This window comes from Amia ocellicauda, chromosome 18, assembly GCF_036373705.1.
Source record: "Amia ocellicauda isolate fAmiCal2 chromosome 18, fAmiCal2.hap1, whole genome shotgun sequence".
NCBI lineage: Eukaryota > Metazoa > Chordata > Actinopteri > Amiiformes > Amiidae > Amia > Amia ocellicauda.
The window spans coordinates 2532233-2547804 of record NC_089867.1 but is presented as its reverse complement, the minus strand read 5'-3'; the positions used below and the strand labels follow the sequence as shown (position 1 = coordinate 2547804).

The 15572-nt window shown below is 39.8% G+C and overlaps 2 protein-coding genes across 8 annotated transcripts in view; one reads left to right on the top strand and one right to left on the bottom strand.

The window, feature by feature from the left end:
- rnf19a (ring finger protein 19A, RBR E3 ubiquitin protein ligase) overlaps nucleotides 1-3999 on the top strand; it is a 59434-nt gene extending 55435 nt beyond the window's left edge. For both annotated transcript variants that reach the window (XM_066691124.1, XM_066691125.1), the window contains 2 exons: nucleotides 131-274; nucleotides 1548-3999. In XM_066691124.1, coding sequence (XP_066547221.1) covers nucleotides 131-274; nucleotides 1548-2235 — 832 coding nt within the window. In that variant the 3' untranslated portion in view covers nucleotides 2236-3999. The remainder of the gene's footprint in view (nucleotides 1-130; nucleotides 275-1547) is intronic.
- Nucleotides 4000-4169: 170 nt separating this feature from the next.
- The window catches only part of LOC136713885 (sperm-associated antigen 1), a 29981-nt gene continuing 18578 nt past the window's right edge, over nucleotides 4170-15572 (bottom strand). For all 6 annotated transcript variants that reach the window (XM_066691118.1, XM_066691120.1, XM_066691121.1 and 3 more), the window contains 7 exons: nucleotides 14196-14348; nucleotides 11096-11256; nucleotides 9244-9385; nucleotides 7171-7297; nucleotides 6529-6678; nucleotides 5865-6215; nucleotides 4170-5678 (listed from right to left, as the gene is read on the bottom strand). In XM_066691118.1, coding sequence (XP_066547215.1) covers nucleotides 5544-5678; nucleotides 5865-6215; nucleotides 6529-6678; nucleotides 7171-7297; nucleotides 9244-9385; nucleotides 11096-11256; nucleotides 14196-14348 — 1219 coding nt within the window. In that variant the 3' untranslated portion in view covers nucleotides 4170-5543. The remainder of the gene's footprint in view (nucleotides 5679-5864; nucleotides 6216-6528; nucleotides 6679-7170; nucleotides 7298-9243; nucleotides 9386-11095; nucleotides 11257-14195; nucleotides 14349-15572) is intronic.

The window sequence follows — 15572 nt, the reverse complement described above, 5'->3', positions numbered from 1 at the left end:
ACCATTTCTTTGCTCTACTCTTTGTAGTCGGCTTAGTTGTTCAGTTAATTTAGGTCTTCTGGCCTTTAATTGGCTGTGAGTAGTTTGACGGTTCTTGCTTGTTGCTGAAGTCTGGCATTTGCCGTTTCAGGCTTGAGGTGCAGGCAGATGTTCAGAAGGAACGCTACAGCCTGAGTGGGGAGTCGGGCACGGTCAGTCTGGGGACAATCAGTGACAATGCTAGTACCAAAGCAATGGCTGGATCCATTCTCAACTCCTACATGCCTCTGGACAGGTAAGAGAAAACAAATAAGAACATAAGAAGAACATAAAGTTTATAATCGAGAGGAGGCCATTCGCCCCATCATGCTCGTTTGGTGTCCATTAATAACTAAGTGATCCAAGGATCCTATCCAGTCTATTTTTGAATGTTCCCAAATTGTTGCTTCAACCATATCGCTGGGGAGTTTGTTCAGATTGTGACGCCTCTCTGTATGAAGAAGTGTCTCCTGTTTTCTATCTTGAATGCCATGAAGCCCAATTTCCATTTGTGTCCCCGGGTGCATGTGTCCCTGCTGATCTGGAAAAGCTCTTCTGGTTTGATGTGGTCGATGCCTTTCATGATTCTGAAGACTTGGATCAAATCCCCACGTAGTATCCTCTGTTCCAAGGTGAAAAGGTTCAGTTCCCTCAGTCTCTCCGAGTAGGACATTCCCTTCAGACCTGGAATAAGTTATGTTACTCTCCTCTGAACTGCCTCTTGAGCAGTGATATCTTTCTTGAAGTGCTGAATGCAGCTGATATTCTAGACCCAGTAGTTGTTTCAGGGATGTCTAAGAAGCTACAACTTTCAGAAATGTTTCAAGACCAAAAATTGTTACCCTGCTCTCTGGATGTGATTGCATTGATAGGGGTTTAATTTCTTCATGGCACCTGAAAGCATTTCCATGTCCTTGATGAAGTGTAGATTTGGATTGTGGTTCCACGAAAGACCATTTCTTTCAACCAAGAACTGCCTAGTTGAAGATGCCTGTGCTGAGTTAATAGCGATTCAGTGCTGTTGAAGGATTTCAGATTTTGGGACTAAACCTCAATGTAAAATGGTGTTTGAGATTGAAATCCTCAGACGTTGGAAGGTTTCGCTAGGTGTGCAGTAAACAAGTAGCCATGGTTTTCCTGTAAGGTCAGATTTCATATTGTGCTTTTCCACATTGTGTATAGTTTCATTCTCTTCAATATTATTGCTGAAGACATGAGAGCAAACCTTCCCTGCTACTCCTGAATCACTGCAGTGCAATGGAGGAAAGTACACCACCTGGTGTTGTATCCCAGCCACTCTGCTGCTCTGGTTGGGAAGGCCTTGATCAATCAAATGTACATCTGTTTGCCCTTTATTGCATAATTAGTTATCTTGTAAGTACAATATTTATCCTTTTTTTCTTGTCCTTGTAAAGTCAAAGGATTTTAGCAGTTGTATTTGGAAATGGAACACATCCTGCCTTTGTTATTTTTAGCAGTTGAGCTCCTGTGAGGTGGCGCTGTACAGTAACGTGTTGTTCTCTCCCCAGAGATGGGAACAGTATGGAAGTGCAGGTGGACATTGAGTCGAAGCCGGTGAAGCTGCGGCACCACAGCGGGAGCAGCAGTGTGGACGATGGCAGCAACCCTGGGCGCAGCGGGGCAGTGTGCCCCTTGAGCTGTCCTGCAGAGAGCAAGTGCGGCACTGCCAAGTGGGCCAAGGATGGCACAGCGGGCAAGAAGTGTAAAGGCAAGTTGAGGAAGAAAGGCAGTACCAAAATCAACGAGACCAGGGAGGACATGGACGCCCAGCTGCTGGAGCAGCGCAGCACCAACTCCAGCGAGTTCGACTCCCCCTCGCTGAGCGACAGCATCCCCTCGGTGGCAGATTCCCACTCCAGCCACTTCTCCGAGTTCAGCTGCTCCGACCTGGAGAGCATGAAGACGTCCTGCAGCCACGGCTCCAGCGAGTACCACCCCCGCTTCGCCACCGTCAGCCCCCTCCCCGAGGTGGAGAACGACAGGCTGGAGAACTGCCCCTCCCAGGGCCCCCTGTCCCCGGCCCCCCTGCCCTGTCCTGAGGTCACACCACTCTGTTACATCGCAGAGGAGAATGTCAATGTTGTGAATCCCACGGAGGTGGACTCCACCTCTGGGGATGCCCAAAAAGAAACCAACAACAACAACCCCCCACCGCCCAGCGCTGTGAAGAACACTTGTATTCAGACTGAAATATAATACCTTAAGTGCTGCCAAGACCCCTCTATTTAAACTTGTCACTAACCACCCCAGCTAACAGAGTTAACTTTCTGTTTTTAAGAGGTTCATTCACCCGGTGAAGGGAGCTGGTGTTTTTGTTTGGCAATTTCTTTTAAACCAGCTTTTTCCCTCTCTCATAGTATCTTGGTAACAGGGTAGAGTACAATGTACAGAACACAGTTCTTTAGGTGGCAGATTTAAATGAGTGATGCAGAAATAGAGAACCAGAGATGCAGGCTTTATTTTGTGTCTTCCTTTCCCCCCCAACTACCCTACTGCTGCTTGAATGTCTTTGAAGTCTTTAGACGGCGTTAAAAACGCTGCATCTCATTGCCACTGCAGAAATCTGAAATTGGCCTCTCAAAAATCATGCTAGGGGTTTGCCCATCCTGCTGAGTTCATTTCACAGAATTGCATCCTCAGAGTTGTGCTGTTGACATTGAAGCTCTCAGCATTATATTGTGTAGTTAAAGACGACCACTGTGCCACTTTTTTTACATCCAGTCAAACTCATCAGTGGCATTGCACCACGACAGAAGAATTGTCAAGCTCTCCAAATATGTGCAAGTCAAAATTAATAGGGACCAGGCAATGCTATTTTACCTTAAGACTCTGTAAATGATAGACTAATTTTATGATTTTTTTTTAATTTTTTTTTTTTCTCCTTTTTGAAAGTATGGTTAACAGAAATGGCAGGCCCTCCGTGAAGCGAGTCTGGGCTCCTGCCTGGCTGTGTGGATACCTGGGAGGGAAGCTCTGGTGGCAGCATTGGTGCTACTCACATGTAGTTAGACTGGTAACCCTTTTGATTCTGAGAAAGGCCAGGAAGTGCCCTCTTATGTGAAATTAAAGCACAGCACCGCTAGCCTCGAATGAGACAGAGTGCACAGCAAAAGAACAAGTCTCCTAACAGGACATCGCCTGATCTGTAGGAATCAAAAGGGTTTGACTCCTTGAATTGTAATTTATGACTCTAGATGAATTCAGTTCAAAGGCAATTATTCAGGCTGATGCATTCACCTCACAGAAATAAGATTGACTTTTATATCTTTGTTGACTCATGGTGCCTTTGAACAGCTGTTTTTGTTTGTTCTCCATTCTTTGTGTCTTCGGGAGTTTTTCAATGTTTGGCCGAATGTCTTTCTGACTGTGTTGAGAGAGATGCTACAGGTAGTTACATATTGTGGTAGACATAATGAATAAATGACTTTAATTGCCTACCAAAGACAGCACTCAGGCTTTACATGCATCTTATTCCTGTAACACTTAATGAAGTCTATTTGGCAGTGTGAGGATAGACTGAAAGCTCAGTGCAGTTGTGGCACAATCCTTACCTGAGGAGATGATCCAGGAATATACAGATGGCTGTTTTGTATATGCTTACAGATGCTACGCAAATAATTCAAGCCAGAGATGGCCTAGGCACCTGCACTGTTAAACATGTAATTACATTAATGTACTGCAATTCAGAAACCTGTTGGGATACAGTTGTCAAGATTAAACTGTTGTTCTGTGTTTCCTGTTAATGTTGCCATTTTGGTGCTGCTGAATGATAGCTCTGGACTGATGAAAATGCCACAAGCTGCAGACTTGTTTTCCTCCTGTTTCTTTACTTTGAACACTAGTGCCAGGTATCATTTCTAATTTGTTGCAGAGCAGCTTAAGGTATTTGTATATTTGTTTGCTAATTTGCTTTATAATATGCGTGTAAATGCATATCTAAAAATTAAAATTATAAAGATGCTTGTGTATTTTTGTTTCCTTTTTATGTTAAATAAAAAATGTGAAGATCAGGTTTTTTTGTACATATGTAAAAGTAGTTGCAAGCAAACTCATTTTGCATTACACCAGTTTCATCTTGAAATGCTCTTATTACCAGTGGCGCACTGCTGAATATCAGACAAAACCAGTCAAAACTTTAACATGCGGTTTTTATTGCTCCAGTAACTGTCTGCAGCAAGCTCATCTCCCTGAATTTAGTACAGTACATTCTTCAAGATTTAAATGGAAAAAAAAAAAAAAAAAAGACAGACTTTTTAAATTTAAAATACATTTTCTCATGGAACAACTTATCTATACATCCTCTTAAAATATTATATTTTACATACCATTAGAAACCTGAGTGGAAGACATGTACACAGTCCTATCAAGTGGACATCTTTTCTTCAGAAATCTTACACCGTGCTTACTGTATTGCTTGGTAATGCTGTTTACTGCATAGGTACTACATCTCTCCTTCCAGGTCCTCCGCTGTGGTTTATTGACAATGGTGATCAACTTGCCTTCTCATAGCATTTGGTAACGGAAGCAAACTGTTGTCATAAGAAACATTACTCGGGTCTTAAACATTAGATCAGGTTTAGACCATTCATTCTAAAGGTTCTCATTTAAGAATAAAACCAATTCAGTGTTTTATTTTGGTAGACAAAACTATATTTACTAAATTCAATTCAAATTACTGTAAGTTCAACAAAAAAAAAAGTCTCGTGGAATTCTGATTAACCAGTCCCAACCCATGCCATGGTTGGAAATTAAAACATGGAGATCATTTAGACTCTTGAGGTGAAGTAGTTCCCTAATAATAAGGTAGCCCCTTGATTGCAGTAGAAGGTACATACACAGCCCTTTCTCACCAGACAGCAATCTGAACCCTAAACCACTGATTGAGTGTGTGGCCTATTGAATCCAGCTCCTCTCCCATCAAAAGCACAGCTCGCCAATTTGGTTACAGCACATTTCAATTTTAATTTCTAACAAATGAGTTTCACTATGTACTTTCCCCCTCTGTAGGGGTGTCTGGGGTATTCAGGCACAGTTGAAATGCTGGCCTTTTTTATAAACTGGTTCTACTCCAGGGCCATTGCCTGCCATCAACCCCCCCACGACCAATTGGCATTGGCACTGGCACTGAAGACCCAGAATAGAAATATGATCTGTCATCTTGCACTAACGCAAATGCATGAATTAGGATATTCATCTAATGGGATTACTTCCACTGAAATCAATGTTTGTGAAACTGTGTGGGAAGATTTCTGTACCCTGATGCTTTAATGTAGAACCCCCTAAATGACTGTAAACAATAGAAAATGTTTGTGTACACCCCCTAAATTGTTAGACCTTCTGTTAAAGGATTTTTGTTTATAGCATGGAACAATAAATAGAGGTACAATTTAAAGTAGTCACCCCCCACCCCCCACAATGCATTATACAGCTTTAATATCAAAAATAAGCCAATACAGTTTGCATAGATCCAACTCCCAATAAAAGCATGCTGGAAGGTAGTGCTTTCATGAAACAACATACTTATTTGCAAGATGCTGGAGGTCATCGACTGTGAATTCATCACAGTCTGCTCTGGACAGCTGCTCAAACAGTTCTGTTATTTGCTGATGGTCACTTTTGTCCAAAAGCAGCAGTACCACCTGGAAAAGGCACAAGACACAATCAACAACCAGAACAAAGCATAGTCAAAATCAGACTTGGTTTTCATTTAAACTTAGCTTTCACTCGACTCTTAATTTGAAAAAAGCCTCACGTGAACTTAGACTCATGGGATTTCTGACCGGTACAGAAGACACACAATGCATAAGGCAGGGCTGCAAACCTACCTTGAACCTTTCTGCTTCATGCAGGTGGCTTAGATGCTGGTACACAAGGTCAGGGTCTTTCTGAAGTAGATGTTTGTAAAGTGCCTTTATAATAAAGTTAAAGACATCTCCATCTAACTTATTGCTCATGAAGGAGGGGAGTTTCTCTGGCTCAATGCTGGACAGTAGTTCTGCACAGGCACCAGCATCCCCTCTTGACCGTGCTGCGTTCAGGGCCTGGCCAAACTCGTATGCGTTAGTGGGCTGCGAGGGGAAGGTCTGTCTGGCCGCACAGTAGTTGAGCTCTCCTCCGTCTGTGGCGCTGCTCGTGTCCGCGGTGATTTCGCTCTCCTCTTCGTCACTGTCGTTCACCTGCACAGAAAGACGGGGCTCTCACTGGACTGGGACAGACGCGAAGCAAGACTCCTCCCATTAACGCCTACAATGATCATCAGTTTTGCCTTATAGGCAGGGAAACATTCTTGTCACTAGTATAGGTAGATCATGCTGCTCCTTTAAGGTAGTTTGTTTATTTCTAGTATAAACATCTGAATTACCAGAAATTGAGACTGGTTTTCCATTTCTTGTTTAAATCTTTTTTTTTTTTGATAGCCCCTATTTAACCATGTACTGAAGTTGATGAGAGCTGTGCCACAGTGTTACTCAGTGGGTGGGGGGGCTTTACCTCCTGGATGGGGATAGTCCTTCTGTGTTTGTCCTGGGGGCTTTCCTGTCTGAGCAGCTCCCTGGCCTCCTGCAGCTCTTTCTCGGCTTCCTGAACGCTTGGGTCCAGCCGTAGCACTTCCTGCAGGTCTGCACAGCAAGCAGCATAGTCCTGCACACAAAGCACAGCACAGCACCGCACCATGGGACAGGGAACCAAAGAGTCATGTACTTTCTGGTGAATGAATTACAGCAAAAGATTTACTCAACACAGACTGTTCAATATAAGACTAGTGTGTAATCAGAATCTATCACTCGCACACTAAATATTGAGGTGTCGTATCTGTGCTTGGTTTTAATTATAACACACTTCTGCCCCATGTAATGGAAGATTTCAATTCTGATCCCATTCCCACATCGAGAAACACTCGGTGATGTGCTCGGCCTGAATCACTGACGGACATTTCCTGCCTTGTGAAAGTGTTTCATAAGAGGGAATTAAATGTGACGAAAAGCTGAAGAGCGATTCTGTAACCTGTCCTGAGACAAACTGCAGGATGTGTTTTGAGATTTGTAATACATCCTCGCACACAGGTCACAGAGCCAAACCGAAACACTAAGAATGCACTGAATAATAAAATAGAAAAGTTATTCATGTAGTTACCTGTAAACCTTTGTAGGCCAGAGCCCTTCTATAAAATGCTTTCTTATTGGAGGGCTCGAACTGCAGGGTAGAGTCACAGTCCTGTTTTGCTTCTACAAATTGATTGAGTTTTAAATAACACAGGGCTCTGGAAATAGAAAAAAAAAAAAAGCATTGTTATCAGAAAGTTAATCCTTCTTTTGTCATGCAATAGCCTTCCTTTCTGTAGGGGGACCTAAGAATTTTGTTGTGAGTAAAGTTTGCTTCCAACTAATCATTGTACACATCATTTCCAAAGTACTTCATATATAAATAGAATGGTGACTCATTTAACACTGAATAGATCTTCCTCTGCAATGCAAAGTAAAGGCTATATCTGCATGTTCTTTTGTTATTTAGTAAAAGGAGATTAAAAGAAATCCCAGGGGGAAGGTCTCAGTTTTACATCCCCAACACTTCAGTTCTAGTTAGCAACTTTACAAAGCAAAATAAAAAGCAAAAAAACAACAACAACAAAAATCAACAGCTGAGAGAGAGACTATTCTGTGTTCCTTTTAACTGGATTACCATTTCTGTTAATGTATTTATTTATTTACATTTAACTTGAACTGTGTGTAATACAAATATGGTCTGGTCTACGCCCTGTTCCTGGTGGACCACTGTGTCTTGCTGTTTTTTATTCCAACTTAAAGGTCAAATAAGACTGTTTTGGAAATAAGAATTCTTGACATTACTGAGATTTTGTAATGTTAACTGTTCAGATCTTGCCTTTGTCAAATCAACTGCAAAACAGTAGTATTCATATATTCATATAGTCTCCAAATTGTCTTCGTAATGAGTAATTCAAAACCCTGTGCTCCTCATCAAGCATATTGTTGACACCATAGTCCGGATGCAAAAATGCTTTGCTTTGTTTTGTTAGTTATTTAAAAAAATATATACAGGAATACAGGTTTCAATGGAAATTGTGCGAATGACAGTGACATTTATTACACTGAGTTTTAGAACACCTCGATTTTTCAAGTTTGTATTGAGATGTATGCAGTTTAATGTCTCCATGTACTCTGAAATTAAATCATATAAAATAATCAATTGGAGATAAAAAATAAGTAAATCATGGAATCGTTTTGTGTAACAAAATTAACCCCTTAAGCTGACAAACCCCTCTGGTACCCTTAAAAGGGCACAAAATCAGTGTGCTTTTTTTTAAGCCCATTTGTAGGCCTACTCTTCACTGTTGTGTTGTTTGCCAAGTGTTTGGTATCCCATGAGAGTTGAGACTCTCAGCTTTCTAACAATGTGAAGCATTCTCTGATGTGAAAATGTGTTTTTTTATACCCCACCCTCTGCATTCTGAAATGGTGCGGTGGGGGGTATACTTGGCCTGAATAGGAATAGAAAATATTGACAATTATGACAAATTTTGGTAGAAGCAAAGTGTACACAACGATTTTACATCACTGGATCTCAACTTCTCTGTGTTTGATAGAACATCAAATAATATAATAATACTGGATTAATCGTTAGGTTGTTCTGAACGAAACAAGCCAATTTGCAAAGCCTGCTGTATTAATACCTGCCGATTATTTGCCCGCACCTCCCACCTCTGGCTTCATTGTAAAGGGTGAGATATATTTTTCTAAAGATGACTTTTCAGGTTCTTATTCTTTGTTTTGTTTTTGCACTCCCCCATGTTTTCCCACCACATTGAAAGTGTGGATTAGGTTATGTAGATCAGTAAAAAAAGCATCACAATTTCAGGTTGTAACACAACAAAATGTGAAAAAAAGTCCAAGGGGGTGAATACTTCCTACAGGCACTGTATATCATCAAATTATACCAACCCATAATAATTTTCAATTTTGCCTGGATCCAGCTGCTCAAATTCTAGTAACCTGGTCAATTAAGTGTTACATGGAAATGAAGTCATATTGGGAGATGATAAATTCTAATTACATCTCTAAGTGTTGAAAACATTTGGGAAATATAGAATGTAGGAAAGGCTGTCAAGAACATAATTAAGAGCTCGGTAACAACAAAAACCAGAATACACAGTGGTCCCCTAGCACCTGGTATGAAAACCCATAAACTTACCTGTTTGTGTAAATCATACATTCTTCAGGTTTTAACTTAAGGCATTCACTGTACTTTCCAATTGCAGCCTTATACTGGCCATTCTTCACAAAGTCATTTCCTTCTTGTTTCAAAGACAGGAAATGGGCTTCTAATTTTTTACCTTGAAATAAAGGAAGAAAAACTGTGAGGCAGGTCTCCAGTTCAATCTTTAAATGTGTCCATGCCTAGGATGATGACAGTACTTGTGTTGTACTTACACCTTACAATGTTAGCTATGAGTTAATGTTGGGAGTAATAATGTAGTCTTCTTTTCTTCCTTTTATCCACAAATACATCCACACTTCATTACAAGTTATGGAGAATGCAAATACATCTCAGTGCAAATTACTCAATATCTTTATTGAAAGACAAGTAAATGCACTTCTATTCTAACTCCAGTTTTAAAAGTTTCCATGTCTCAAATGTTTATTTCTAGGCCTTTTTCTGAGCTAATTTACATTGTGCTCAGAAATATGTGTAGTCTTAGGCCTTGACCTACCAAAAATTCCAAAACACAAACATGTACTCTATTTTAATTTATAGGTAGTAGTTCATTGTTTGTAATTTTTGATTTGCAGGTTATGTTTCACATTAATAATTAATTTAAATAATATTTTAGTGTTTTTACAATAACAAAGTCACTATTTTCTTCTTTTACATAAGAAACAGTCACCCTTGTATTTCTATTGCTTGCCATTATTGCAAAGTTTAACACAGTGATACAAACACTGGGATTAAACAGATGGCAAGGTCATTAGGTGAGTTCTCAAAAGATTAGGACACTGGGATAAATGACTATAAAACCAACAGTAATCCATTGGAGAGAGGGTCAGATCTTGTCTACTGTGATCCTATAACCTTTGTTCTGTACAGGACACTTGTAGCTGTAATGTTAAATGTGCTGCAAGGAAATCAAATTATATAATTTCAGTGTATGTATCAACCATGAACAGAATAGGGCTTGGCAGGCACAAGGGCTGAATTAATTCTTTCTAAAAATGATTCTTTATGTAGATATGAATGTTAATACTTTTATTTAGGGTACTTTTGTCAAGAGTAACTTCCTTTAAACCATAAACAGTTATGGTTTAGTCATCTCTGATTCTAATATTTTCTTTCATTTGTACAGTGTAACTTAAAGAATAGCAGATTTTAAATGGATGTTTACAGATTCAGATCAATTAAATACTAACAGGAATAAACAAATGAACAAAATCTATTTCCTGAATGATCATTTTGAAAATGTATAAAAAAGGATTAAATGTGTTCACTCAAGCTGGAGAGAAGACACATGCGGTTGCACCAGTATTTAGGAACAGGATTGGAGAAAAACATTTAATGTAGTTTCCTACAGCAGGATAAACACTAGAGCAAGTCAGCAGTCATTTTCTTTAGCACATGTAATCAATAGAATTGCTGGTGTATGCTTGGAAAGAACTGCCTACTCAGTATTTTCTTTAATGACAAAGTTAAAAATAACTGCCACATCTCTTCAAGATCCAGGCCGAGCACTGTGACTGGACAGCTTCACAAAACCTGCCCAGATGAAACCAATAGTATTGAGGGACATTCCAGTCCTTTTTTTTTTTCTTCTTCTTCTTCTTCTTCTTCTTCTAAGAAATATAATAAATTACCTATACACCCTTATAAAAATGTAACATTTCATACTACAATTACAGGAGCTGAAAGCAATTTAAAGAATCCAGGCAGATGGACTTTAAGGTTTAAAACCGGAGATCTTAGAGTGACTACTGCGGCAGAAGTACATAAAGGCGAGGTGCTCAGATCAGTGTCTGCTCTAGAAAGGGCTGGGTGGAAAGCATGCCCCTACCTGTATCCTGCACAGGCTTGCTGTGTCCCCGCTCCTGTCTTTGCTCAGAGCTGGATGCAGATTCCTCCCGTCTGTGCTGCTCTGACAGGGGCACCACTGGGATCTCAGGAAGCTTCTCCCTCCAGTTGTGACCATCCTGCTCGATCAACAATCTTGAGATCCTTAAAAACAAGTACCACCTTGTTCATTTGTATTTTTTGTGTTCATCAGAACACTACATTGACACAGCTTTTTAAGTAAACATAACTAGTAATTTTGTCACCAAAACTATCATGTTTATAGACTTATGACTTTGGAACTTTTGGAACTTTGGACTTTGGTGAAAACTAGTCCAGCTTTTTAACCCGGCCGAAAGGCGACCTAAATGTGAATATGAACGCACGGGGCCCTGGGCCAGGTGGAAAGAGTAGCTCTGTGAAGTTGCCCCCCCCACTTACAGCACAAACGATAACTTCCATATAATTAGATTGTGCTACGTTTGTGCTGCTTTGGTTTTGAAGATATTAACATTTATCTATTTTCGGCAAGTGTCGTCACTCAGCCCCCCCACAACAACAGAATCAAACCAAACATATCTATTTTGTTTGTGCCGGTTTTTGCCATTGAAACTAATGTTTCAGCTATTCTAATATTAAAGATAACAAAATAAAATTATAATTACATCATTTTTGCTGAAACTCCTGTTGCATATGAATAACAAACACAGTAGGCTAAAGTCCTAGTACTAACAGAATCAGAAAACAGGATCCAGGCTTTGTACGAAGCAGATCAAGATCCGGCGGCACTGATCTGAGTGTTTGATCCGGGTATTCAGCAGAGCTGCGGTGACTTTAGCCCCGTTTCCACTGGCGGACGCGTCCGGACGGTGGACGGTTAACTTGCTGGTGCTAGACGTGTCCGTAAGCGTCCGTCCCCACTGAGGACATGATTCGCTTTCAGAATTGGAGGTGTGTGTTTCACTTGAGACACAGGGAGGAGATGAGATTATATCTTCCGATACAATGTATCTGAAGTGCCGTGTGCGATCACGAAGAAATTACAAGTTTATTAGCAGCATGGAGTGAAATCCACGTACAGAAACAATGACTGCTTACACTTAATATCCGAGTGCATTAAAAACTTGGATTTAACAGGACTGGTGCAGTGACTGACTAGTTAAAATAAACTGAAGGATAATAACCGGAGCGGTAGCAGCCGGTATTCTTAATATTGTATGAATAACTGGCCGGTGTTTCAGGCTGTGTTGTGTGAATGGTGTGCAGGACAATCCGCAGAGACAGTCAGTGTGAAGGCGAACACGATTTAATTAACGTGTCCATTTACAAGTTAAATTAATGAATAAATTAATACAGCAGATGTGGGGTTCCCTCTAAAACATTAAGGACTGGTTTAATAAATGCGTCCATAAACGCCATGACTGAGACGCGCACACTTTAGTTCAATTAAACCTGCTATATTGTATCTGGATGATTAATCGTTAAACGTGTGTATTTTGTTTCAACTGTAACTTGCCCTGGTTAAGGACGTCTGATAAGTAAATTATAAATAATACAGCAAAAAATATTGTTTGCACTTACAAATCTGTAGTAAGAGTAATAAATTAAGGGAGTCACGCTGTGCCGTTTAAAATACATATATACTAGCACAAATGATGACGATAATAACAATACATATTCGCTATTTAGTCTTATTGTTGCACATGGAACCGTGTTCTTATGTGAACATGTTTGTCTGAATATGCTGTCTACACGTTTATGTAAAGCACAAACAATAAAACAGACACAAAAGTCCTCTCCACGTCAGGCTGTGTCGCTCGTAGTGTTGATCTCTGTCTCTGTTTTTAACACGAAACACAAACCAAACCCACAGTCGCTGCTCCTCCATCAGAGGGACGGATTCACAGCGGCCTGGTTTTGCAATAAAAGCTCTGGGACGCGTCTGAGGGCGGACACGGCACGACACGGACGCTTAAGCCAGTGGAACCGAGGCATACGAGTCTCCTGTTAAACCAGCTGCCTGACTGCTGTTGTATCTGAACGTGGCTCTACAGCTGCAATGAAAGAGTGAATAATACAACTTTCACAAAATGATATTGTACTAAAGTGCACATTTTTAATTATATTAGAAAGCTTTGGCTGCAAAGGGTTAAGATTACTTTCAAAGAAAATACAGAACCGATCAATAGCCTATATATCTCAATATATATAAGTTGTGATTATAAATACATCGCATACACCTGTAAGCAAACCTAATGTCATGTGTAACTGGTTTGTTTGAGCAGATTTGTTTAATTACCAGCATGCATTTCATTTAAGCCTCCTTTTAGACGGCATATGTGAACGCACTTAGGCCTTCTAAAACCACAATTGTGAATGGGGTCTCTAAAAAAAAGTAGGACTAAATTTGAGGCAGCACAGAGCTGGCCTAATAAGTGTGAACAGGGTAATTATTTTCACAAATATTGAATATACTTAATTTGCATCATGTAAATATCAAGTAATATCAAAATAAGCACCATGTACCTTAGTATCAGCAATTGCTTATAATGCTTTATAAAATTGGATTATCAAATTGAGTGAAGACTTTTCTCTCTATATTCTAACTTTAGTTGGCAGTAAAATAAATAAAACAAGATTTGATTACAGAACTCTTTGAGGATACACCTGTCAGGAAAAATATAAATTTACAAAAATAAAAAAAAACAAAATACTGCTAACATCCTTATGTTTTATTTACTAACATAACTCTTATGCAGAAGCTCAAATCTGTTGAATTTCCATTTCATTTTAATTCACGGAATTTGAAATGTTTTTGTTGTACGTTTTCATTCAGTGCTCATGAATGCAGGTGAGCATTTGGAGCAGGTGGCATTGGAGAAAAAATGTAGCCATCTACCCACAGCCAGTAGACACGATGGTAACTCATACAGTGCCCTGCAGATATCCTGCAACTTTCCGTCATCCCCAGCCCATGCCTCTTGGTTCTAATATAGCTAACAATATATAACGAGACCATATCTCTCAGCAGGTGTTTGTGCAGATTTTTGTATTTGTACAAGGACACATTATGTATGGACTTTTTATCTAGGGTTAGCCTGTACCTGTTGACGCTGTCATTGGCAGCCTGCACCCCACTGTCAATCTGAAGCACAGTCTTATAATCCACATAGGCTTGCCGGTAACGCTCCAGTGACTCATAAGCCATGGCTCTCCGAAGAAGAGGCTTGATAGAGAAAGGCTGAAGCTCCAAGGCTCTGTTAAAAATAGAATAAGGAAGAGTTAAAGTCTCGATATCCAAAGCACGCAGCTTAAATGTCTGAAACAGCTTGAGTTTTTGTGTCATGTGTCATTTGTGGGTCACTCTAAAATGTTATCTTCTGTACATTACTTAAATATGTCTTAGAGAAAGATACAATAAATATGGGAAATCTATCGCTACAATTAGAGCATTCAGACTTCATTTCCTAATGAAAGCAGCCTTTTAAAGGGTTTAAAAAATGGCTGACACATTAAACAGGTGTAGTTTTAAGTCACTGTATTATGCATAACCTTTATATACATCATTATGTTATATATAATTAGCCAGATATGAGTTTCAGGTTGTAGGCCACAGCCATTTAGCACCACAATGTAATTAAGCTGTACTTAAAAGGCAAAAGAGCCAGAGGGTCCTTTTTACATAAATTCAACTGCTAAGGCATGAATTAAGGCAGGACCAATTTAATTAGCAAACAGCGGATTTCTCTTTAAAACTGTCTTAAATATCCCCATGTCTGTATTTTCCACTGTGGGGATGTTGCTCACACCATATCAAATTGACTTAGAGTAGAGGCCCAATTTTCCACTCTGGGCAATCTGCCTGTTAAAACTAGTGACATAGGACCTTCAAAGCTGACTACACAAAAACTCTCAGTAATCCCAACAGACCAAGTAACTACAGAAAATCAATCCCTAGTTCACTATATTTCCGTAACCCAGGGGAATGTTCAGGCAAATGTGGGACTCCAAACCAGACTAGCATCTTGCCTCGATCAAGACATATCTCAATAGCCCAATAGCTCAATAGTCACATTGCTTAAGTTACATCTTACAGCTACCACGATACTGGAAAGCTCCTGCAAAACAGTGACTACATACAGGTAAACATGTCTCTTTTATGAACCATAAGTGAAAGGCTGTGGTATTTCTGACAAACACAAAGGCAAAGTTCTGACAAGGCAAAGGTGACATGTTTCCATACTTTAACCTATTTCATTCAATCTCTTAGAAAATCCAACCTTCCTTAAACAGGCAAACAAAACGTTTTAAAAATGACATTCACTTTGCTGAACACAGTACAGAATTAAACCACCTGATTCTGGTTAATTGCTCAGGGGTTCAGTAGCAGAGAAGCTCTCTTACAGTCTAGACTGAAAACTCTGCCAATTTTATGAACTCCAATGACAGTAAATACATTTCCAATGATAAATTAAACACAA